The sequence below is a fragment of the Dromiciops gliroides genome, chromosome 1, assembly GCF_019393635.1.
Source record: "Dromiciops gliroides isolate mDroGli1 chromosome 1, mDroGli1.pri, whole genome shotgun sequence".
Lineage (NCBI taxonomy): Eukaryota > Metazoa > Chordata > Mammalia > Microbiotheria > Microbiotheriidae > Dromiciops > Dromiciops gliroides.
This window is the reverse complement of record NC_057861.1, coordinates 259,294,246-259,320,104: the sequence shown is the minus strand read 5'-3', so window position 1 is coordinate 259,320,104 and position 25,859 is coordinate 259,294,246. Positions and strand designations below refer to the sequence as shown.

General features: G+C 34.7%; 1 protein-coding gene across 1 annotated transcript in view; it reads left to right on the top strand.

The window, feature by feature from the left end:
• Window positions 1-25,859, top strand: part of PXDNL (peroxidasin like) — a 574,279-nt gene that overhangs the window by 514,212 nt on the left and 34,208 nt on the right. The window contains exons 18-20 of the mRNA XM_043975169.1: window positions 4,492-4,626; window positions 6,098-6,306; window positions 19,567-19,681. Of these exons, the coding sequence (XP_043831104.1) occupies window positions 4,492-4,626; window positions 6,098-6,306; window positions 19,567-19,681 (459 nt within the window). The remainder of the gene's footprint in view (window positions 1-4,491; window positions 4,627-6,097; window positions 6,307-19,566; window positions 19,682-25,859) is intronic.

Genomic DNA, 25,859 nt, shown 5'->3' with positions numbered 1-25,859 from the left:
AAACTGTCTAGTAGTTTGGTGTATAGACAACAAAAGCACTCAGCATGAGAATGAAGAGATAATCATCAGAAGAAGAAAAAAGAGAGAGAAAATGTTTACAATCCATTTTAACAATTGGTGGTAAAACTTATGAATTTAAATATCAAATAAATCTTCCAGGCATCATAGGAAAGACATTCAGACATGAAGGAAAGCATATCTGACACAGCAAATTTCAAATGTTTCAAAGGGAAGCTAGGTAAGATTTTATGGACTAAAATGCCTCAAGAAAGTAATAATAGGAATGATGGGCAATATTTAAGAATGAAATTTTAAGATTGAAAAGGAAAACTTTTTACAATGAGGAGCAAAAGTGAGTTTTTTCCTGAAGAAATTGATGTAGGTAAAGAGGGAATTAACCAACCAATTTAGATTTCTTAAAAAATGTACAGAAAATGGAAGAAAGGTAATTCTACTATAAAAAATATAGTGTCAGGAATGCAAAAGCTGAATTTTATGAGAGAGGCTAAGGAAAACAAAAAGGAGGACTTATTGTTGTTTTGTTTGATTTGGAGTTTCAATTATATTGGGAAAAATGGATGTTCAAAAATAGATCCTTTCATTGATGTGAATGTGATAATGATAACTGACAATAGAAAGAATCCATGGCCATTCAATTCCTGTTTTCTTTCTTTCTTTTTCTCTTTAAAGGACTATGACTAATAGGATTGATTCTTTAGAAAAGAAGATAGTAAGAGATAATCTAGCTGTCTTTGATAAGTTTATCACCTTGACCAAATAAACTACATCAAGTCTAGAAAGAAATAGCAGATAGGATTGCTGAGCCATTATCAGTGATCTTTGTATGATGGTTGACTGTGGCAAAAATAGCATTATATTGAAAAAAGACTAATGGTGTCCTAGTTTTCTAAAATGAAAATAGAACAGAGTCAATTAAACATGAGTCAATGAGCTTGACTTTGATTCCTTAGACAATTCTAAAGTAGATCATTAAAAAGATACTTGGTGAAGAACTAGAAAGGAAAATGTTCTAGAATGACTTCATCAAGAAAAGATTCATTTCTTTTTTCTTTTTGTGACATACTTAACTAATAGACAAGAAAAATTTTATGGGTATACCTTATCTAGATAATATGCATGCTTTGGTGAAGTATTTCATATTATTCTTGCAGAGGAGGTAGAGAAGAATAAATTAGATGATGTCATCAGATCGCTTCAGAATGGAATAGATGGCCAGATATAAAGAGAATTTTGTTAATAACAGTCATTGTAGCAGGAAGTTTTAAGGGATTTATACTGTGTTGTTGTTCTTTTTTTTACAAACAAGTCCAAACTTTATTTAAAACTATATTTTAAATTTCAAGTTACTAGGCAAATCCCATAGAAAAATTAAAAAAGAGAACAGTGCATCAAATCTCGAATCTAGGGAGGATCCTGTCTCCAATATGTGATCTGCCTGAGCAGAAAAAAATGAGAATTATCTATTCTAAATGACAGTGGGTCAGAAAGTAATTTACATTTTTATACAGATAAAAAAAATATTTTGTACCCATGGAAGATAACCATTGGTGGAGGAGCAGGGGAAAGGTAGGCAGCAGGCAGCTGGAGATTCCTCTTATGTGTTGGGCTGTAATTGTCTCAAGTTCTTTCAAGCTGTGAGGTTCCCCATTCAATTTTTCAGTGTGAATAACAGCTAATACTCCCTATTAAAAAGAATAGGCATTGTATCAATCACCTAAAAGAAAAGTATATATAATGTGCCTATTACATTTTCAAATAACACAAAGCTGTGAATTATAGATAATAGTAGGTGTGAATAGGGGTCCAAAATGATTTTGATAGTGTGATGTTTAAAATCTAAATGTGTTGTATAAAAAATATAATGTGTAGTTGCCTTAAATTAGAAGCTTTAACACCAGTATTTGGGCATTAAGCATTTATTAAAGCAAACTAGGTATTAGAAAAAAGAGAACAGGTGGAGTTAAGAAAAGGCCTATGTAGCATAGAGTTGCAGCCTGTTCTGGTTCTTCCTCAAGTCCTCTTCAACGAGGCTGCTTCAACCATGAACTCCCTCAAACTGAGTGTGGATGCTTTTTATAGGTCTGGAGCATAGGCGGTCCTTATACTGCTTCAAGTTGATTGGTAGGTGTCATCCAAATCCATTGGTTCACTGGACTTGAAGGTGGTCTCAAGTTGAGTTCAAAGTCCTTAGCTTCTGAGAACAATACCTTCTTAAGGGCAAGCCAGGTGTGGTTACAATCTAATTAACTTGAAGTAAGCTAATCAGCAAAGTCAATCACTATCACTTAATTAGATCAGTTTAGATGAATCTTCAGGTGAGCCTTTGAGTATTTGCCAAAATTCCATTATTTTCTCACAGTAGGCTAGCACTGGAGTTAATTTAATAAGAAATTTAGTACTGAGATTCTCTCTCTCTCTCTCTCTCTCTCTCTCTCTCTCTCTCTCTCTCATCTATCTATCACCTATCTACCTATCATCTTGACCTTGGGTACAAAAATATCAACTTCACAAATATAAGATAAGGAAAAAGATTGCATGGAATTTGTATAAACATCTTATGGTAGAGTTAATGAACTACAAGATCAACATGGGCGAACGGTATGATAAAGGAGCTAAAATAAAATCATGTGTGTTTAGTATGAATTGCTTCACAGGGAGATGATAGTTCCACTTTATTCTGCCCTCATGAGGGCTCTTGAAATTTGGACTTGGTTCTGGGTACAATGGTGAAAGAAGGACAGGACATTGATAAGTTGAAAAGGGTTCATAAGAAGGCAACCAAGGCCTGGAGTCCATGATATTAGTTGAATAAATTGAGCATGGTTAACTTTAATTAAAGAAGATTCAGTGAGACATGGTAGCTGTCTTCAAGTAAATGAAGGGCTGTTATGTGGAGGAGCAATTACATGGGTTCTTTTTTGCCCCAGAGGAACAGGAACAATTACTGGATGTTGAAAAGAAATATTATTTTGGCTGGGCATTAAGAAAAACTTTCTAACAATTAAGGCTGCCCTGATGTGGAAGGGCTAACGTCTAGACATGGTGATTTCTTCCTCCTCAGAAAGCTTAAGTATAGTCTGGACAATTAATCCTTTGGTATATGGGTTAGACTGGATGGCTCTGCAGCCCCCTTTGACTTTTAACTTATTTGATTCTGAAATAGCATATTACCAAGATCTTCAAATCAATTCAATTAAAAATCTTCCCCATCACCAGCACTCCCCTACTGCCACAGAAAGTACAAGGTCTCTTCATAGGTTTGGGTTAATAAAAAGACAAAGAAATAACCATCCCTGCCTTCAAAGAGCTTATGTTCTACTGTGGGAATACAGAATTAAGAAACTTCTAGGTACTTTTATGAGGGAAAAAGCAATAAAAACTGGGGTGGGTGTGGTGGAGATTAAGAGTATTTTACTGGACATATGATTGATTGTATCAGTTACTCATGCATGTTTTTTCCTTCTGTCTTATATTTGTCTATATGCTCCACAATACTTCATAGAAGATTAATAAAAACCTATTTAATCTCCTAGCATTTCATAGACATCAGTATAGCATAAGCTGCCTATGTAGTATTCCTTGTTCCTGTTATATTATTGATCCACTGTTCACATAGGTAGTTGCTAAAATTTCTTCTTTTTTTGTCAAATCCTTTATTTATTATACATTAAATATAAAGCCGTTGTCACAACCACACACTCCCCAAAGGAGGTTTTAATGATTTTACAAGAACACACCTTTATCTAATTGAGAGTATTATGGTACTGGGACATTCAAGCAGGGAAATTGGTTAGTGAATATATTTGAATAAGTAGTCTTATCTTACTCTTTGGTTGGAAAGTAAAAGTTGTATGAATTTGAGTTTTAAGGTAAGTATTTGTGGGGAAATAAGATCCCAAAGTAAGATTTCTGGTCTTTTAAGCCATGTTCTCCCTGAGACTCTCTGGGACTTTGTAACATAGAATTATACTTGTAAAATATTAACTGAAAATATAATATTATTTCCTCTTTTTTGTAGTGCGTTGGTGGTGTAATGTATGGATAGAATGTAGGACTCAGAGTCTGAAAGACATAAATTCAAATCCTGTATGAAACAAGACAATTACCAGCTATATGACTTTGTGCAACTTACTTAATTTCACATAGCTTCAGTTTCCTCATCTGTAAAAATAGGTATAAGAGTACCAACCTCACAGGATTATATATTATAGATGTTATATATCTATGTTTCTCTTTATCTCTAACTATATTTATATCTACCTTTATGGGTATGTGTATTTGCATATATGTACACACACATATAAAGAACTTTGCACTATATAAATGTTAGCTATTATTAAATGCTAGCCATAGTATCCCCTTGATTTACTGATATCTAGAGATCATATCTTTGTATTGCTATGGGGCACAATTTTGATGACATTTAAAAATGTTTATACTTATATAACCTCTGTTGCTGATGTTTTCTAGGCTCTATGGTACTCCAGTCAATATTGACCTTTGGCCTGCCTTAATGGTAGAAGACCTAATCCCTGGTACAAGAGTAGGACCAACCCTGATGTGCCTTTTTGTTACCCAGTTTCAACGACTAAGAGATGGAGACAGGTGAAAAAAAATGTTTGCATACCTTTTTGTTTTACTAACCAAAACTCACCTCCACATAAAATTTGTTAGTCTAACAATCTGAAAGGAAGCTTATAAAATTAGATTTGTATGATTTCTGTCCCTTAAAATTCTGTATTCTAAAATCATACTCTATATCAAATGAAGCTGGATACAATTTTTCTGACCATTAATAATATTCATTCACATTCATTTTTAAGGAAATTATCCCATGATAGGAAGACTTCTCCTGAGGAAATTTCTTTGCTTTCGACATTTTTTATATCTTCCATCAAGGAGTTTAATGAATAAGAATGGAAAGAGATTTTGTTCTTTTTTTCATTACATATTGAAAAGGGTTCAAGGAAGATAAATTGATACTCACATTTGGATCTTCAGAGGTTTACCATAATAAACACCAGCTCCAAGTACCAGAATAAGTGATCCCACAGATCTTTTCATCTCTTTTTAAATAGAAGTATAATATACTCATTCTCATAAATTTTGAGTCCTTGGGTCAACCATCCATGGTCCCATGAGACTCAGCATAGGTTGCATGGTCCATTTATTGTTTACCATGCTGGAAAATGACTTTCTTAGTAGTTTTTCATAAGATAGCATGCTTCTAGAACATCTATATCCTATGACCTATGGAGTTCCTCATTTCTTCCAGTTGTCTGTTGTCTAGTTTTATACATCATTTACCCCATTGGTTTCAGGGTGATGAAAAGCTTATACTCTCTATGTTTAATTGATAATTGGCAGTCTGAATTATACACCTGTCTTTATCTTCAGGGGTTGTTGACTGCTCCTGAAACTGATAAAGACTCCTTTAATCAAAATAAATTATAGAACATATTGGAAGAATTTTATATTTGTTCTCTTCAGATTTTAGAAATTAGTGATATCCTCACATTAACATTAGAATGACAAGCTCTAAAAGTTTCTAGTAGAACTTTAGTTTGTAGCAATGCTGGGATATTTTTTTTCCAATAAACAGATACCTTGTCATGACTTGTTCTTTAATAGTGAGTCCATTTATTTAAATTATTCATTGATAATAAATATTCATGTTCCAGTAGAGGAAAGTGGACTTTCCCCTTTTAAATATTGCTTCATACATCTTTAAGGCTATGCAAAGTTACCAAAATAGTCTTTGAGAAATATACATGACCTTCAAATTACTGATTTTCTTTGGATTGAAAAATACATTTTGTTAAAGGAATTTCATTTGTAAGCTATTTCTAAAAAAGTTTCTGGTAGAAAGTAATCGTTCAAGGATATGCAATTTAAGAACTTAATATAAAACACTGAAGGCAATTAAAGTACATTTAATTGGAGAACAAATGTGATCCCTTCCATATGGTGCTTTCTCTTCCTGCTCTTATCTTTGCCTCATTATCACTGTTTGACATGCAGTTTAATTCTCAGGCAGCTGATCCATGATACTATGTCTTTCTTGCTTGCCAACTAGGTTTTGGTATGAAAACCCTGGAGTATTCACGCCAGCACAGGTCACTCAGCTGAAACAGGCTTCACTGGCACGTGTACTTTGTGAAAATGGTGACAATATACAGCAGGTCCAGGCTGATGTCTTCCTAAAAGCAGAATACCCCCAGGGATACATGAACTGCAATGAGATACCAAAGATTGATTTGAGAGTATGGCAAGACTGTTGTGAAGGTCAGTAATAAGTTGAATAGAAAGAAGTAAAAAACAAATCCTTCTTTGAAAACTCATCAGGCAACTTTAATTAGATAAGCTTGTTTTGAATTTAACTGTTTCCTTCATTGTATGTGCAGTGGCAAGGCCTCCTTGACTTTAAAAGTAAGACAAAACAGACACACACACACACACACACACACACACACACACACATATATATTATATATATATATATATATATGCATATATAAAATCTCCAAGTACAAATCTTACCTCAGAAACTAGCTGTGTGATCCTGGGCAAGTCACCTACCCTCTGTCTTCCTTAGTTTCCTTATCTGTAAAATGGGCAAAATAGTAACACCTACTTCTCAGGGTGGTTGTGAGGATAAAATGCAATAACATGTAAATCACTTTGCAAAACTTATCATGTTATATATGTACTAGTTATTATTGCTTATCATATGTGTATGTGTGCATAGTACTTGAGAAAATGTGATATCCTATTGGCACATCAATTTCTTCTACTGATTATAACCCTTGTACAACCTCGTTGATGGCTGCATGAATTACTGTGGACAAAATTATTCATCATGATGTCAGTGTCCATGAACCTTGGCATGCTCCCAGTATATGACGGAGATTTGAAAGGAAAACCACTATCCTTTTTATTGTTATCTGATATAATTTTTGTGTTAACTATGTACTAATGAATTATAATATTTATACACATTATGGATTTCAGGTGGTGGGGAGAGGACCCATACAAGACATTATGCCCATGGTGTTTCTACCTCAAATTAAGACTTTTCTTAATGAGAAGAAAGAATGTTTTGGCCATTATAATATCCTGTATATTCATAGTGCGATTTCTCTTGCTACTTAGTAGAGATACCTTGAGCATATCTACTGAATGATGATAAAATCACAATAACTCTGGATTCAATAATTATTTTAAACATGCCATAAAATTATCATAATTAACCATCACTGTTGGATGATCAACATCTAATAGTCCTATCCTTTACTCAGCTTGTCCCAAAAATAGTTTTCATTGGCCTATCAAATTTGAGTTTACATTCCAATACTTTTTGTCACTTAAAAAAAGCAGACATTTTATCCAACTGCCCAATAGAATGCAGAACATTAAATATAAACAGATAGTAACAAAACAATGATTGCCCATATAGCTAAATGGTATTGAAAAAATGAAAAGAATGGAATAAAAGCAACCAAATAAAAACATTAAAATTTATACCTGATAATTATATAGTGTTCAAAAGTTTGGAAAACAATGACATACAACAGTTTCCAATAAGGTTTCAGTACTGGAAAATCTTTAATGTATTTGTCATATGAACATCTGAACTTAGTGGGGATTGAGGAGAATTACAGAATTTTAGAGTCCAAAGGGACTAATCCTTAAAGGAAATGGACTCAAGGCCTTCCTCCAATCTGTGTGCCTGCCTCTGGATGTTCTCCAGCTTGTCAATGCCCTTCTAAACTATAGTTTCCAGAAATAAATAGTAAGTGGGAGTAAAGAGGTGAGTATGACATTTAGGTCATGAGTAGGGGTGATTTGGAGGAACTTGGTGCCCTCAACAGTAAAAGGGAAATTGAGAAAAGGGGAGAGCTTGGGAGAAACAATAATGCATTCAGTTTTAGACATTTTGAATTTAAATTGTCTACAGAACAGCCAATTAGAAATATTTAGTAGGCTGAAAACCAAAGGAGAAATTAATAAAATTGAAAGCAAGAAAACTATAGAATTAATCAATAAAACTAAGAACTGGTTTTATGGAAAAAAGAATAAAATAGATAAACCTTTGGTTAATTTAATTTAAAAAAAGAAAGGGGCAGCTAGGTGGCGCAGTGGATAAAGCACTGGTTTAGGATTCAGGAGGACCTGAGTTCAAATCCAGACTCAGACACTTGATACTAGTTGTGTGACCCTGGGCAACTCACTTAACCCTCACTGCCCTGAAAAAAAAAGAAAGAAAGAAGAAAACTAAATTACCACTATAAAAAATGAAACAGATGATTTTACCACCAATGAAATAGAAACTAAAGCAATAATTATGAACTATTTTGCCCAACTGTATGCAAATATTTTTTTTTTTTTTAGTGAGGCAATTGGGGTTAAGTGACTTGCCCAGGGTCACACAGCTAGTAAGTGTTAAGTGTCTGAGGCCGGATTTGAACTCAGGTACTCCTGACTCCAGGGCCGGTACTTTATCCACTGCGCCACCTAGCCACCCCTATGTCAATAAATTTGACAATCTAAATGAATTGGATTGAAAAAAAATACAAAATGCCCAGGTTGACTGAAGAGGAAATAAAATACTTAAATAAGCCCATTTTAGAAAAAGAAATTGAGCAAGCAATGAACTCCCTATGAAAAAATCTACAGGGTCAGATGGGTTTACAAGTGAATTGTATCAAACATTTAAAGAACAATTAATTCCAATGCTATACACATTATTTGGGAAAATAAATGAAGGAGTTCTACCAAATTCATTTTATGACACAAATATGGTGTTGATACAAAAACCAGGCAGAGCCAAAACAGAGAAAGAAAATTAAAGACCAATTTCCCTAATGAATATTGATGCAAAAATCTTAAATAAGATATAAGCAATGAGATTATAGCAAGTGATCACCAGGATAATACACTGTGACCAGGTAGGATTTATGCCAGGAATGCAGGCTGGTTCAACATTAGGAAAACCATCAACATAATCAACCACATCAATAATAAAACTAATCAAAATCATATAATTGTTTCAATAGATGCACAGAAAGCTTTTCAAAAAATTCAGCACTCATTCATAATAAAAAAATACTAGAGAGCATAGGAATAGGTGGAACTTTCCTTAAAATAATAAGCATTATTGGGGCAGATAGATGGCACAGTGAATAGAGCACTGGCCCTGGAGTCAGGAGCACCTGAGTTCAAATCTGGCCTCAGGCACTTAACTCTTACTAGCTGTGTGACCCTAGGCAAGTCACTTAACCCCAATTGCCTCACTAAAAAAAAAAAAGCATTATCTACCTAAAATCATCAGCAAATATTATGTGTAATGGGGATAAATTAGAGGCATTCTCAATAAGATCAGGGGAATAGGCAAGGATTAAACAAAACTATCACTTTGCAGATGATATGATGGTATACTTAAAGAAACGTAGAGAATCAACCAAAAAACTACTTGAAAGAATTAACTTTAGCAAAGTAGCAGGATATAAAATAAATCCACATAAATCATCAGCATTTCTATACAGGACCAAAAAAGTCCAGCAGCAAGAGATAGAAAGAGAGATTCCATTTAAAGTAATGGTAGACTTGGGAGTTTACTTGCCAAGAAAAACCCAGGTACTATATCAATACAATTACAAAACACTTTTCACACAAATCATCTCAGATCTAAATAATTAGAAAAATATCAATTGCTCATAGGTAGGCAGAGTTAATATAATAAAAAATGACAATTCTACTTAAATTAATTTACTTATTCACTGCCATGCCAATCAGACTACCTAAAATTATTTTATAGAGCTAGAAAAATAACAAAATTCATCTGGAAGAACAACAGGTCAAGAATATCAATGAAACTAATAAAAATGCACAGAAAGGTGGGCTAGCTGTACTCAATCTGAAGCTTTACTATAAAGCAGCAGTCATCAAAACTATTTGGGACTGGCTAAGAAATAGTGTGGAGGATCAATGAAATAGGCTACGCATAGGAGACACAGTAGTAAATGACTTTCGTAATATACTGTTTGATAAAACCAAAGATTCCAGCTTCTGGGATAGGAACTCAGTATTTGAGAAAAACTTCTGGGAAAACTGGAAGATAGCATGGCAGAAACTAGGCATAGACCAACGTCTTTCACCTTATACTAAAATAAGGTCAAAATGGGTACATGATTTAGACATAAAAAGTGATAGATACCATAGGTAAATTAGGAGAGGAAGGAATGGTTTACCTTTTAGATTTATGGAAAGGAGAACAGTTTATGACCAAAGAAGAGATAGAGAATATTATGAAATACAAAATGGATGATTTTGATTACATTAAGTTAAAACATTTTTGTACAAACAGAAGCAATACATCCAAAATTAGAAGGGAGGCAGAAAGCTGGGAAACAATTTTTATAGCCAGTACTTCTGATAAAGGCCTCATTTCTAAAATATATAGGAAACTAAATCAAATTTATAAGAACCCAAGTCATTCTCCAATTGAGAAATGGTCAAAGGATATGAACAGGCAGTTTTCTGATGAAGAAATCAAAGGTATCTATTGCCATATTAAAAAATTCTCTAAATCACTATTAATTAGAGAAATGAAAATTAAAACAACTCCGAGGTACCACCTGATGCCTATCAGATTGGCTAATGTGACAAAAAGGAAAATAATAAATGTTGGAGAAGCTGTGGAAAAATTGGAACACTAATGCGTTGTTGTTGGAGCTGTGAACTCATCCAACCATTCTGGAGAGCAATTTGGAACTTTGACCAAAGGGCTATAAAGCTGTTGATACCCTTTGACCCAGAAATACCACTATTGGGTCTTTTTCCCAAAGAGGTCATAAGAAAGTGAAAATGACCCACGTGTACAAAAATATTTATAGCTGTTCTTTTTGTGGTGGCAAGGAATTGGAAATTGAGGGGATGCCCATCAATTAGGGAATGACTGAAATAGTTGTGGTATTTGCATGTAATGGAATACTATTGTGCTGTAAGGAACAATTAGCAGGCAGATTTCAGAGAAACCAGGACGGACTTATATGAACTGATGCTTAGTGAGATGAGCAGAACCAGGAGAACATTGTGCACAGTATCATCAACATTGTGTGTTGATCAACTGTGATAGACTTGAATTTTCTCAGCTATACAATGTTCCAAGATAGTTCCAAAGGACTCAATAGAAAATGCTCTCCAAATCCAGAAAAAAAGAGCTGTGGAATATAGATGTAGATTGATCCATATTATTTCTACTTTTTTCTTTTTTGAGGTTTTTCCCTTTTGCTCTGATTCTTCTTTCACAGCAAGACTAATGCAGAATCATGTTTAATGTGATTGTGTGTATATATATACATATATATGTATATATGTGTGTGTGTGTGTGTGTGTGTGTGTGTGTATATATATATATATATAAAACCTATATCAGATTGCTTGCTGTCTTGTGGAGGGGCAAGGGAGGGGGGAAATTTGAAACTAGAAATCTTATAAGAATAAATGTTGAAAACTATCTCTACATGTAACTAGAAAATAATAAAATACTTTTATGATTAAAAAAAGAAATATTCAGTAGGGATTTGATAATGTGAGACTAGAAATCAAGATAAATAAGGGTTAGATAAATAGATCATAGGATAGTCTGCAAAGAGAAGATAATAAAGCCCATGGAATAGATGATATCATTAAAAGAGTTAGTACAGAGGAAAGGGCCAGATCTTTGAAGGATAGTCATAGTGAACATACATAAGATGCTGCAAGGAAGGTATGGTTAGCCATAGTGGGTAAACCAAGAGAGAACTGTATCATCAAAATTTATAGAGAAGAGGTTAAGGACAAGAGGGGTTTCAGCAGTGTCAAACACTCCAGAGAGGTCAAACAGAATGAGTATTCAGAACAGGCCATTAGATTTGGCAATTAACAAATCACTGGCATGACCAATGAAAACCCCAAGAGAAAGGATTTCTGGGTAATTGATCATTTATTAATTAGTCTAGTCTGTAATCAATAAATTCATGGTCAGTGGTTTCTCACAGTAATCAAAAATGCAAAAGGAGGTTCTGAAATATCCTAACTCTCTTCTGAGAGGAAATTCCCTTGACAAGTGGATATTTAATGAGGTGGCAGACTAAAAGTCTTCAGCTCTTTTTGCTGAAAATGAAGCTTGATCATGAGAGCAAGCTCAAGGCATCTGGGCAGAGAAGGCCATTTCCATTCAGATTTCTTTAGCTAGTTTTCTCCATGAGCTGGGTTGCCCTAAATTCAAATGGAGAGTATCTAGGACTGGGGGTTCCTCCACCAGGCAAAGGTTTGCCTATACTGGATTCTATTTATACTTTAAACAGAAATTTCCCAATTGGGTGGGGTCCTGCCCAACCTAATTAAAGCATGTATTTTGGGGGCAAGGAGCAATCTTATCACTTTGTGTTGCCTTTCAGAGACTGATAGATCTTTTCAGGAGTTGGGCCTAAACAGAAATAAAAGTAAAAGGGTGGACAAGAAATTAATAATTAGTTATTAACATATTATAATATTAATTTCTCTCATTGGTAACTTTCAACAGAGTAATTTCAGTTGAATGATGAGATTGGAAGCCAGATTTCTGAGGATTTAGAATAGAGCCAGAGAAGAAAAAAGTGTTGGTACATAATAATGACTTTCTCAAGGAATTTAGCCACAAAGTAGAGGAGAGATATAGGACAGTAACTGACAGGGTTAGTTGGATCAGGCTGTGGTTGTTTCATTTTTTTATGATAGGGGATACATGTAAATGTTTAGAAAGAGCAGGGAAACAGCCAGTAGATAGGAACTAAAGTGAGTGTAGGGATGATAAAGAGAGGGGTTTATCTTTTGGAGAATACTAGATGTAATGGGATCAATTGTGAATGTTAAGGTGTTTGCCTTGGCAATGGGAAGGGCCACCTCATTGTGTTGGAGATTACTGAAGGAGGAGATTGTGGGGAAAGACATTTGAGTGGTGAGAGATGAGCAGGAGCAAGAAAAGAGAGCAGTCAACAATATAAGGGAAGGTTCTCAGCTGAGAGGGGTAGGGGTATAGTGAATCAATTTGGAAGGTATCAAAGATCTATCTCATACCAGGGATGGCACAGTTAAGATTATGTGACATAAATATGTAGTGGACCCAATCAGCATTTTTTGTGACATTCTTTGGCTCTGTTTAGCAGTACATGAATAGAAATGAAGGCAATGGATGATGGAAGAAAGAGGAAATTAAAAAAAAAAATTTACTACAACTGTTTGCCTGGGGATTTTGTATAGTTACAAATGATGAAACACCACGATTAAGAATCAGCAATGTAGGAAATGAAGAGCTACCAGTTATACTGAAGTATATTTCAAAGATGAAGAATATGCAAGAAGTAATATAAGGAATATTATTGAGGAAATTTATTATTAGAAAAGGAGAAAAGCTAATCACCTAGCAGGAGTGAAGAATAACAGATAAATAACATTATGGCTGTTCAAGACAGAAACCACAAAATGTGAAAAGACCCAGAGGTAGACCTCTTACATGGGTATTCTCTAAACTGGAGCTATGTTGGAGAACATGGACAAGAATGTCAAAAAACAAAGTTTTAGTTGGGTTGAGCTCAGCATCAGTTGAGGGAATACCCACATTGGAGATCCCTATGGTTATCTTCAAAAAATTCAATTTACCTGTAGAGTCACCTTAAAATACACATAAACCAAACCCTAATTTAAGGACCCCTAAACTATCTCTATGGTAAATAATTTATATGATAAATAATTGATCTATATACTAATAATCAGAAATAAAATGAGTCTAATTTTGCATTATTTACTGATCAACAATAGCAACTGGTTTAAGTATGGCTTTCTCCAATAGGGAGTCATTTAGAATGAAATTATATTACATATTGGTATCATGTAATATTTAAATAGCATCTTATAATATTACCATCATTGTATATTATTTTGTATAATATTGTCATGCTATGGTAATATATTACAAATTATATTATTAATATTATTATCATATAATAGATAATATAATATAATGTTTTCAATATTATGAAAATATCTTATTGCATTTTTCTGCATGTAAATACAATATATTGAGGCTGTGTCCCTTGGATATTTTACTGTAAATTGCTGCTTTAATGAATCAAGTAGTTTGTGTATCTTAATAGTCTCATACAGTCCCAAAAATCCTAATATTCTCCCAAAGAGATCTGTTTTCCCAATTATTCTGCTCAATTGGGTTCACTTCTTAACCTCAAATTACATAGTTACTTTCTCTTTTGGTGATAAAATGGACTCATTATTAATTTTTTTTTGGAGAGATGGGGGCAATGGGATTAGAACTGTGATTTTATTGGTTTAAAAAATACTTGATCAGGAAGCTCTCTGGTAAGGCAGATAAGCAGCTAGCTTATTCTGCAACTTCCAGTTTTGGCATTTCCTTTCATCACCTAGAGGCCAAGTGACTCATCCAGGATCACAAAGTCAATGTATGTTAGAGGAGACTCTTGAACCCAGGTTTTACTCTAAGGTCATACTCATGGTGCCATGTTATCTCTATTTACTAAACCGTAAATTATAGGTCTGTTATTGAAAGCCCTACTAGTTGATAATTTAAAGTAGTTGAGATACTATTATGAACTTTGCCACTCATTTTGAAAAAATCTATACTTTCCCCTTCTGATCTTGCCTTTACTTACATAGGAACCGATAATAATATTTAAAGGGTTTAATTATTTGAGTTGTCATCTTTCTCTAGAAGACTAAAGATAGAGTTCTGGAAATTAAACTGAACTTCATCGATTTCAAGTAGTGTCCTTTATGGGGCAGCTAGGTGGCACAGTGGATAAAGCATGGGCTCTGGATTCAGGAGGACCTGAGTTCAAATCCAGCCTCAGACACTTGACACTTACTAGCTGTGTGACCCTCGGCAAGTCACTTAACCCCAATAGCCTCACAAAAAAGGAGTGTCCTTTATGACTAAAAATTAATATTTCATTCAGATGAACTTCAATTCATTATGGTACATTTTCTTTAGCATGTCTTTTCATTAAAATAATATTTCCAGTTCAGTATTGTCTAGAAATAGTGCTCATTAAAGCTTCATGACTAACATTTAATCAACAAAATTTTGTAAAGTTGCCCTCAGCACCTGTCATCAGGAAACTTGCATATGAATAGGAGAGGTAGCACTATGTACACAGATAAGCATAGAAAAAATACTGAGAGTACATAAAAAATAACTTTAGAAGCTGAAGACAGCAATCACTCAGGTAGGAGAGGGAGTTCTCCGAGTCTAGAAGGAAGCCAAGGAATCTAAGAAGAGAAGGAGGGCATTCCAGGCCTAGGGTATGTGTAGCCAGTGCAAAGGCATGGAGATGAAAAATTGACTGTCATGTATGAGGAACAAATAGGCCAGTGTAGCTGAACTATAGCATGCATAGGAGGAGACTAGAAAGATACTCAGTAAACATTTTTAAGTACTTATTTTGTCAGATATAGTACAAAGCATTGGGGAAACAAAGAAAGAAAAAAACATGTCCTTATTGATGTGGTCACTGAGTGATCTCTGTTTTCATTTTTGTTTTGCCATAGCAATGCAGGAAGACTACTACGGTGTGGAGGGGGCTATAATCTCTATCAATAGATTTCCCTCATTAAAATCAAGGATATTACAAAGGATAGTGATTCTCAATTTTTTTTTTATGTGTCATGGACCCTTTTGACAGTCTAGCAAAGCCTAGGGAGTCTTCCTTGTGATATTGATTTTAAATATATAAAACAAAATACATAAGATTATATTGAAATTATATTGGAATGAAGTTACCAAAAATATTGTTTTTTCAAAAAGTTCATGGACCCAAGGTTATAAACATCCGTTTTAAATTATTACTGAAAATATGACAAGTGAGACTGAGATTCTAGCAAGATGGCGCAGGGGGTCAGAAAATTCTAGGTTTTTCTAATTTCCACCACAAACAGGAAAGTATGGTAAGAAAATGACAACAAGAAATATATATCATTACCAAATATTGTCATGAATATAGTGCAATCCTTATTATTACATACTATATATTTCTCATTATATGTACTGTACTTCTTATCATTATCTATCTATATATGTGCATTTCTCATGTTATTTTAATATACATATGTGAGTGTATGCATTATAAAAGTGGAAAATTTTAGCCTCAGAAAACACATTATCACAGATATTCTCATTTCTTAAGTTTTTACCATTGAGAATTCCAGTCAGGTTCTCCCTACCTCTATGGATGTGTGAGGCAAGGGCAATAGCTGGAAATGTCTAACATTTAAAAAAATGTATGGACGTTATCACAACAAAAAATTTGTTCAAAATACATTAAAACCTATTGACCTGTATTTCTACTATATCAAAGTAGGTTATGGCATATTAGCAATGAATGGAATAACAGAAGTGGTAGAAAAAATGTTGTTAAATAGATAATAATAGTGATCATAATAGACAGCATTTATAGAATGCTTTGAGGTTTGCAAAAATTCATCTCATTTTATCCTCTCAACCTGGAATCCATGTGCTCTTTTTATTATTCCAGTTTATCAAATGATGAAACTGAGGCAGAGAGAGATTAAGTGACTTGCCCATGGTCACATAGCTGATAAATGACTGAGGCTAGACTTGAACAAAAGTCTTAGGAATTCCTGGTCCTGCTTTCTATGCTTTGCAACAACTAGCTGCCTAAAAGTACTGTAGAGCCATAAAAAGTAAGTCAGTCACATATTTAAATAAAGGGAAAACAGATGAATAAGCTATATGCTTATGTAATGTCAAGAGAACAAGAGAAAGTCCTCACTATCAGGAATCTTTCTTTGACTTGAGCTTTACACCAGACTTCTTTCTTGACAGCATCAACCAATTTTGACAAGCATCTGTCTTAAGTATTCTGTGTCCACTTTGATGATGGAGGATCAATAAGCAAAGTTATCTCAGTTGTTTCAGTTTTTAAGGAAACTTCTGTGACCTTAACATAATTGTGGAAGACATTTTATTGGAGGAGAATCTGAAGTCTTGCTCTACTGATTCAACTGTGCTTTTAAGCAGTTAACAAATAGCGCATCAGGATACTATGATTTCCATTCCAATCAATTGGAATGACTATAAAGATGTAAATTGCTGAGGGAATACTATTTATATATTATTGAGGATTTGTGTGGGAGCATGTGGACAAGAGTTACACTGGTTGAGAAGGCAAAAACTTATTGCAATACCCATCATTGGAGGAAACAGCCACACTGGTGAACATGCAGGTACATTAAAGTACTGAGTAGGAAAGTCTGGGTTCTGCATGAAAACAAAATGAATTGGGTAGAATAAGAAGCCTATAAGGTCTAGCATGGAACACTGAGGATTCAAAGGTTTCTTTCAGAAAGAAAATGTTCAAAAAATGCATTTGTATGATTTCTGAACAAAGGAATTATGGGATGGTGGCAACTAATAAATGGAATGCTGAAAGATTAGTAAAAGGAGCAGCAGAACCAAAATTTGTTAGTGTCAAAGAAGGTAAGATAAGAGGATATTATTGAATTTATTCAAGAAACTGTAGTCCTCACATCTTCACTGGGATTTACTGGTTTGTCTTTTATTTTTCATTTCTCATTAAAATGATTTCACATTTTTAAAAAATTAGCATGGATGATTCAGATTCTAAAATGTTGGTTTATTTTGGCCAAAATACATTTGTTTTGTAAGCATTTTCCTTCGTTCTCTCTCTCCACAACTGGTTTTATAACCAGTAACTGCTTTCTTCCCCATAGCCATTTTTATTTCATACACCTTCCTAATGATCATCTCTTTCTTGATAATAAACAGATCCATTGTTCTATTTGGACATCCTTTAATCATAGAATTACCACCCTCGAGGAGAAAGCTAAGAAGCAACAATCCCTGCAGGTTATTGTTTAATTCCAAAATCATTTTCCCCAACATCTAATCAATGGAGTCTTTGCATACACTACTAAGACAATACAAACACATTTAATTTAATACTCTTCTTAAGTATAGCCATTATTCCTCATCACTTCTTCCTTTGGTTCTGTCAAAATCTCACAATTGGTATATCTGCTTGGCAAATCATGTACCAATTCATTTTTTATCAGAAGTGAAAAATGACTCCTCATATATAATGTAAGCCCATGTGCTAAAATAAAACAAGTCCCATGCTAAACCCCCATGCCACTTAATCAGATAAATCCTCCTTCAAATAAAAAGAGTTTCACAAACCACAAACAGATGTATATTTTCCTCTGGGATTTATGCAACCATCTGGTTTTGTAATTTCCAGCTGTATATTTCACATTAACTTCTCTTTTTAAAGCTTCAAGTCATTTTAAATACAGTGTATTTTATATCATATGTAAATATATTTATGTTTACTCATGACTTTTGTTCAAGTAAATTGTGCTTCTGTTTGTAGGCTAATGAAAATTTAATTTCTTCCATAAGTGACTAATCTTATTACCATAATATTTCATGATGTTGCTGCTGTTCCATTCTGACTTAGAAATTCCCTTCAAAGTATTTCTGAAAAACTCAGATTGTAACAGCCCCAAGAAATCCTTAACATGACAATTAAACCATAACGGTTTTCAGTCCTGCCTTTGAATCTAGTTACTATATTTAATATCATGCCATAAGGAGCTCTTCCTCTCTTCTGTACTGCTATTACAGAATGCCTTTCTTGGAAATCTTGTGCAAATCAAGGTGAAGATAAATATATAACACCAATAGAAAAGACTCTAAGTAACCCTTTAAAGATAATGGAAAGTATGAACCATGACTTGCACTCAAAATGTGATATAGTCAATACATCAAAATAAGACTGATACAATTGAGTTTAGTTATAGAATAAAATATTTCTCTGGAGATACTTCCCACATGAGTTTCCAAAGTATTGAATTATCCTCCCAGAGGCAAAATTTGATTATTTACAGTCCATCTGCCATCTCTAAAGAAATAAAAAAAAACTTTTAAAATGACAATTGAACATTTAATTGTTAAATCCTCATTATGCTGCTTGGGGTAGGAAAATGGATTTTTTTAGACAAAGATTTCTTCTAAAAACAAACTTTTCTCATCGGTACAATTAAGATCTATTGTCATAATCTTAAAAACTAAAGGGTTACATATACAGCCAATTTTCAGTCCAAGGGAAAATAAAATAAACTCATGAGTGGATGTTATGAGTGAAAAATCTCTCCTGAGGAATGGATGAAAATGAAGGTACTTTTACTTTGAATTTGGAATAAAACTGTCAGGGATCAGGCTTGAGTTGGCACAGTACAGGACAAATATTTGACATCTTGAATCTGTGCATGGAAAAGGTATCCTGCGCTTTGTTGGGTATTGACATCAGGGAACAAGGATTGTATAAATTCCCCCTTTCTGTTTTCTTAAAAGATCTCTATTTCAGACAAAGAGATAGCATTTGAGAATTTGGTCAGTGTGCTAATTATTAGTTCTTCCCTGGCATTAACATAGGCTCTTCTTTTTCACAGACTGTGGAACAAGAGGACAGTTCAGAGCATTCTCCCAGGAATTTAGAAGAAAACGTTCTCTTCAGTATAGCTATTCAGAAGAGATAAATGAAGACTCAGCTGATGTGAATAATAGGTATATATAAGGATCTAATTTCTATAAATTTGCTTTCACTTTGAGGACTAGGTATCAAAATTTAAGACAAATGAAATTTTAACATATACCCATTGTTCATGGCACATGCCAGACTTTTATTCTTATTTACTATTTCATGCAGAAAAGATCTTTCTTAAAAATCCCTCTATTACATGACTGAAATATGGTTGTCAAGCTGCTCCTTAAAGAACTTAAATGAAGAAGGAAACATTCATTTCCAAAACAGCCCTTTCTCTTTTGGGAGAGATATTATTTCCTGGGAAATCTTTTCTTGTAGACTATTAAACCTAACTTTGCTACCCAATACTCCCATTAGAAGCAAAAAGAATATGTCTGTTCTTTCCAGAGACATTGTCTACTATCTCTTTTGCCTTTCTACCTCTCTTGTCGCCCAATATAAAAACCTGATTTTCATTTATACCATGATATTCAATCCTTTCACTCCTTAGTTCGATACTAGACCATCACCCTTATAAAAGCCACAGTCCCTTCCTTTACTCATCTTGACCCTTTGGAGAACCAGTTCAACTCTAAACATTCCTTTTTTCTTGAGACCTTTGCCCTCTTAGCAAATCACCTATTGTGCCCTGCTAATCCTTATCCTTAGATCACTTTCATCATCTGCTGCTTTCACTCTTACACATATGTTGCTGAATAAAAGTACAGAATATCATGCAACTGTTCTGACATGGTCCACTAAAAGTTTCTGTTTTGTACTCTCCACTGGACCCTCACTGCTCTTAGGCCATTCTTTTACACCTTCCTAATCCCTCTCTATTACCCTTACCTAAACATTATTATCCTACTCACTGTAGCAGCTCTTCCAAACTTTTTCACCTCTCCTTATATCTCCCATGTCTTTTCCTCTCCTCACCCTTTCAACTGAGAACCTTCTCCCATATTTCACAGAAAACAAATAATGCCATTTGCCAAGAGTTTCTTCTTCCTTCTTCTGCATCTCATATCACTCAGAGAGCTTTTGTCACTATCTTCTCCTTCACCCCCATCTCACCCATCTCCCTTTTCCTTTTGTAAGTAAACCCTTCTCCTTATAGAAGTGATCTTCCATCCCATCTCCTCCATCAGATTGCTTTCTCTAGTATTCTCCACTCTCTTGCTACTTTCAGTTTCTTCTTGTCTATGGCTGCTTCCTTATTATATACAGTAACATATATGTCTTCTCCATCCTCAAAAAAATCTCACTTGATATTTCCATGCCTCCTAACTATTGTTCCATATAACTCCAGGCTTTAGTGGCTAACTTGCTGGAGAAAACTATCTACAACAGGTGCTTCCACTTCATTTCTTCTCATTTTCCTCTTAACTCTTAAAATATGGCTTCTGACCATATATTGAATCAAAAATGTTCTCTCCAAAATTACCAGTGATCTCAAACTTACTAGATCCAATAGAGTTTTTTCAATTTCCATTTTTCTTGATCTCTCTACAGTCTTTGATATTGTCAATCACCATCTTCTCCCTGACACTCTCTTTCTCTCTTTCATGACACTATTTTCTCTTGTTTCTCCTCTTATGTACTTGAGTACTCCTCGGTCTCCTTTTCTGGATCTTCTTACTCATCATCACTGCTAATTTTGAGTGTCCCATAAAGCCCTGCCCTAAGATGCTTCTTTTCTCCTTCTAAACTGTTTTACTTCATAACTTTATCCAATCCATGAATTCAATTATGATGCCTATGCTAAAGATCTTCACATCTATTTTTACAGCTGAAACCTCACTCCTAATCTCTACTATTGCATCTCTCAACTGACTGCTAGACATCTTGAATGAATGTCACATAGAAATCCTAAACCCTATATGTCCAAAGCTGATCTCATTTCCTTTGCAAACTCTCCTAACTTCCAAACTTCCCGATTCTTCCAGTCCTCCAGGCCAGCAATCCAGGTATCATCTTCAGCTTTTCCCTATCTCTCACTCCTTTAGCCTATCTGTTGCTAGTCACTAGTCTATCCCACTTTAGTCCATCCTTTACTCAGCTGCTAAAGTAATTTTCCTAAATTACGTGTCAGACCATGTCACCCTCCTACTCAATAAGCTCCAATGGTTCCTATAATCTCCAGGATCAAATATAAATTCTTCTTTTTGGTGTTCTAATCACTTTATATTCTACTCCCTCTTTGCCACATTAGAACACATTTTGCCTCCTTCCCCATAGACTGTGATTGAGTGACACTGGCTTCCTTGCTGTTCCTCTAATAAGGCACTCTATGTTTTGGCTACAAGCATTTTCTCTAGCTGTTTCTCAAGCTTTAAATGTACCGCTTTATCTCTGCCACCTAGGCTTCCTTCAAGTTCCAGTTAAAATCCTATTTTCTGCAGGAAGCCTTTGCCAATTCCACTTAATTTTAGTGCCTTCCCTCTGTTGCTCAGTTCCAATTTATCCTTCATTTGGTTGGTTAGTAAATAGTTATTTGCATATTATCTCCCCTAATAGTTTGTGAGGGGTCAAAGACTATTTTTTGTATTTCTTTGTATCTTCAGTGCTTAACATATTGTCTGAAACATAGTGGGTGCTTATTAAATGTATATTCACTGACTGACTAAGGAATTCTACTGACAAATTACCTTCATCAATTTCTTCACCAAGAGCTGAACTCAATACTCCAGATATAGCTTGGGCAGAGTACAGTAGGGAAATTGACTACCTTGTTCTATATGCTACATTTCATTTCATGATTCCTTTGATACTACGTTGCATTCCACTGGCTCACAAAAATGATATTCATTCCTACTTTCCTTAATCTCTGGTTGCACATTTCCTCTTTGCCTTCTCTTAGGAACTTGAGGTTTGAGGGATGGTTTTGGCACAAAGTGACAGTTATTCTGGCTTATTGTGACTCTTTTGGAAAATCCTTTCATTTGTCTGTTGTATATTATGCCACGGGCCTCTATAGTATAGTATTTGTATTCACTTTGATTTCATTTGTGTTTTGGTCCTCTTGACTTCATATAATTGTGTGTTCCAGTGCTATCTAAAATGGGCTTTTTGTTAGGGACATTTTGTAGTAATAGCTTTCCTCTATCTGGTATGTTTATTGATACTAGAGAGACAGTATATATTCTGACAGTGAGGCTGGGCTCCTGTTAAACTCAGAAAACAGCAGGAAATATAACTCTACTTTCAAGGACTCCAGGAAAGCAATTGAATTCTTCCTTTGCTGTGGAAACTGAGCCAACCTTGTACTTCAATGGCTGCTCTGGGTATTGAAGAAATTGATGTCAACTACCACCCTGAGATATGGATGGAAAAGGATGTTTTTTTCAATCTTAAATTAAATGCAATAAAATAACTTTAAAAGAAGGACACATTGAACAACATAGTCTGGGGGATTAAAAAGAGTGTCATATAATTTCGACTGAAAATACCTTATTTATAACTGATGAATTTATCAAAGATGTTCATTTGATGAACAAGTGGGTTATGGAAAACATACTTCTAATCAATTCTATCAATCATTCTTTTTTTTTAAATAAAGCATTTTATTTTTTTCCCCATTACATGTAAAGATGGTTCTCAACTTTTGTTTATACAGGCTTTCCAATTTCAGATTTTTCTCCCTCCCTCCACTCCCTCTGCCTCCACTAGACAGAAGGTAATCTGATATAGGTTTTATGTGTGTGTGTGTGTGTGTGTGTGTATATATAAAATAACATTAAACATATTTCTGCATTAGTCATGTTATAAGAGAAAAATCAGAGCAATGAGGAAAAGCCTCAAAATAGAAAAACAACAGCACCTGGGGCAGCTAGGTAACACAGTGGATAGAGCACTGGCTCTGGAATCAGGAGGACCTGAGTTCAAATCCGGCCTCAGACACTTGACATTTACTAGCTGTGTGACCCTGGGCAAGTCACTTAACCCCAATTGCCTCACCAAAAAAAAAAAACCCAACCAAAAAACAAACAAAGCAAAACAAAACAACAGCACCAAAACCAGAAGAAATAGTATGGTGCATTCAACATCTATACTCCACAGTTTTTTTTTTTTTCCTGGATTTGGAGAGCCTCCTCCATCATGAGTTCCCTAGAAGCCTTCTGTACTATTGCATTGGTGAGAAGAATATAGTCCATCACAGTAGGTCAACACACAATATTGATGATACTGTGTACAATGTTCTTCTGGTTCTGCTCATCTCACTCATCATCAGTCCATGCAAGACCCTCCAGGTTTCTCTGAACTCCTGCTGTTCATCGTTTCTTATAGCACAATAGTATTCCATTACATTCATATACCACAACTTGTCCAGCCATTCCCCAATTGATGGGCATCCCCTCAACTTCCAATTCCTTGCCACAACATAAAGAGGAGCTATAAATATCTTTGTTCATGTGGGTCCTTCTCCCCTTTCCATGATCTCTTTGGGAAAAAGACCCAAAAATGGTATTGCTGGGTCAAAGGGTATGCACAGCTTCACAGCCCTTTGGGCAAAAATTCCAAATTGCTCTCCAGAATGGTTGGATCAGTTCACAGCTCCACCAACAAAACATTAGGGTTCCAATTTTTCCACAGCTTCTCTAACATTTATTATTTTCCTTTTTTGTCATTTTAGCGAATCTGATAGGTGTCAGGTGGTACCTCAGAGTTGTTTTTATTTGCATCTCTCTAATCATTAGGGATTTAGAGCATTTTTTCATATGGGAATAGATAGCTTTGGTTTCTTCATCAGAAAACTGCCTGTTCATATCCTTTGACCATTTCTCAATTGGGGAATGACTTGGATTCTTACAAATTTGATTTAGTTCCCTATATATTTTAGAAACGAAGCCTTTATCAGAAGTACAAGCCATAAAAATTGTTTCCTAGCTTTCTGCCTCCCTTCTAATTTTGGATGCATTGCTTCTGTTTGTACAAAACCTTTTTAATTTAATGTAATAAAAATCATCCATTTTGCATTTTATAATATTCTCTATCTCTTGTTTGGTCATAAGCTGTTTTCCTTTCTAATGATCTGAAAGGCAGATTATTCCTTTCTCTTCTAATTTTCCAATGGTATCACCTCTTATGTCTAAATCATGTATCCATTTTGACCTTATTTTAGTATAAGGTGTAAGATGTTGGTCTATGTCTAATTTCTGCCATACTATCTTCCAGTTTTCCCAGCAGTTTTTGTCAAATACTGAGTTCCTATGACAGTAGCTGGAGTCTTTGTGTTTATCAAACACTACATTACTAGTGTCATTTACTACTGTGTTTCCTGTGCCTAGCCTATCAATCATTCTTAAAAATTTAAATTTTATACCCAGATCAAGACAATGCTAATTTTTATTCAGCTCTATGTCACAATACAGCAATTCTACAATTTTGGGGATTTCTTAGAAAACTACAGGAATCATAATGCATATAGAGGGCAAATCAAAGCCACCCAAAGGTACCTTTTGGTAGGAAAGAAAATATATTTGTAGTGAGAAGATCATTGGAATAAGAACACCTCAGTTTGGTACCACCTGACACCTATCAGATTGGCTAAAATGACAAAAAAGGAAAATAATAAATGTTGGAGAAGGTGTGGGAAAATTGGAACACTAAAGCATTGTTGGTGGAGCTGTGAACTGATCCAACCATTCTGGAGAGCAATTTGGAATTATGCCCAAAGGGCGATAAAGCTGTCCATACCCTTTCACCCAGTAATACCAATTTTGGGTCTTTTTCCCAAAGAAATCATGGAAAGGGGAAAGGGACCAACAGGTGAAAAAGTATTTATAGCTGCTCTTTATGTGGTGGCAAGGAATTGGAAGTTGAGGAGATGCCCATCAATTGGGGAATGGCTGGACAAGTTGTGGTATATGAATACAATGGAATAGTATTGTGCTGTAAGAAACGATGAGCAGGAGGAGTTCAGAGAAACCTGGAGGGTCTTGCATGGACTGATGATGAGTGAGATGAGCAGAACCAGAAAAACATTGTACACAGTATCATTAACATTGAGTGTTGATCTACTGTGATGGACTATATTCTTCTCACCAATGCAATGGTACAGAAGCGTTCCAGGGAACTCATGATAGAAGAGGATCTCCAAATCCAAGAAAAAATAAACTGTGGAGTATAGATGCTGAATGAACCATACTATTTCTTTTGTTTTTGGTGCTGTTGTTTTTTCTATTTTGAGGTTTTCCATCATTGCTCTGATCTTTCTCT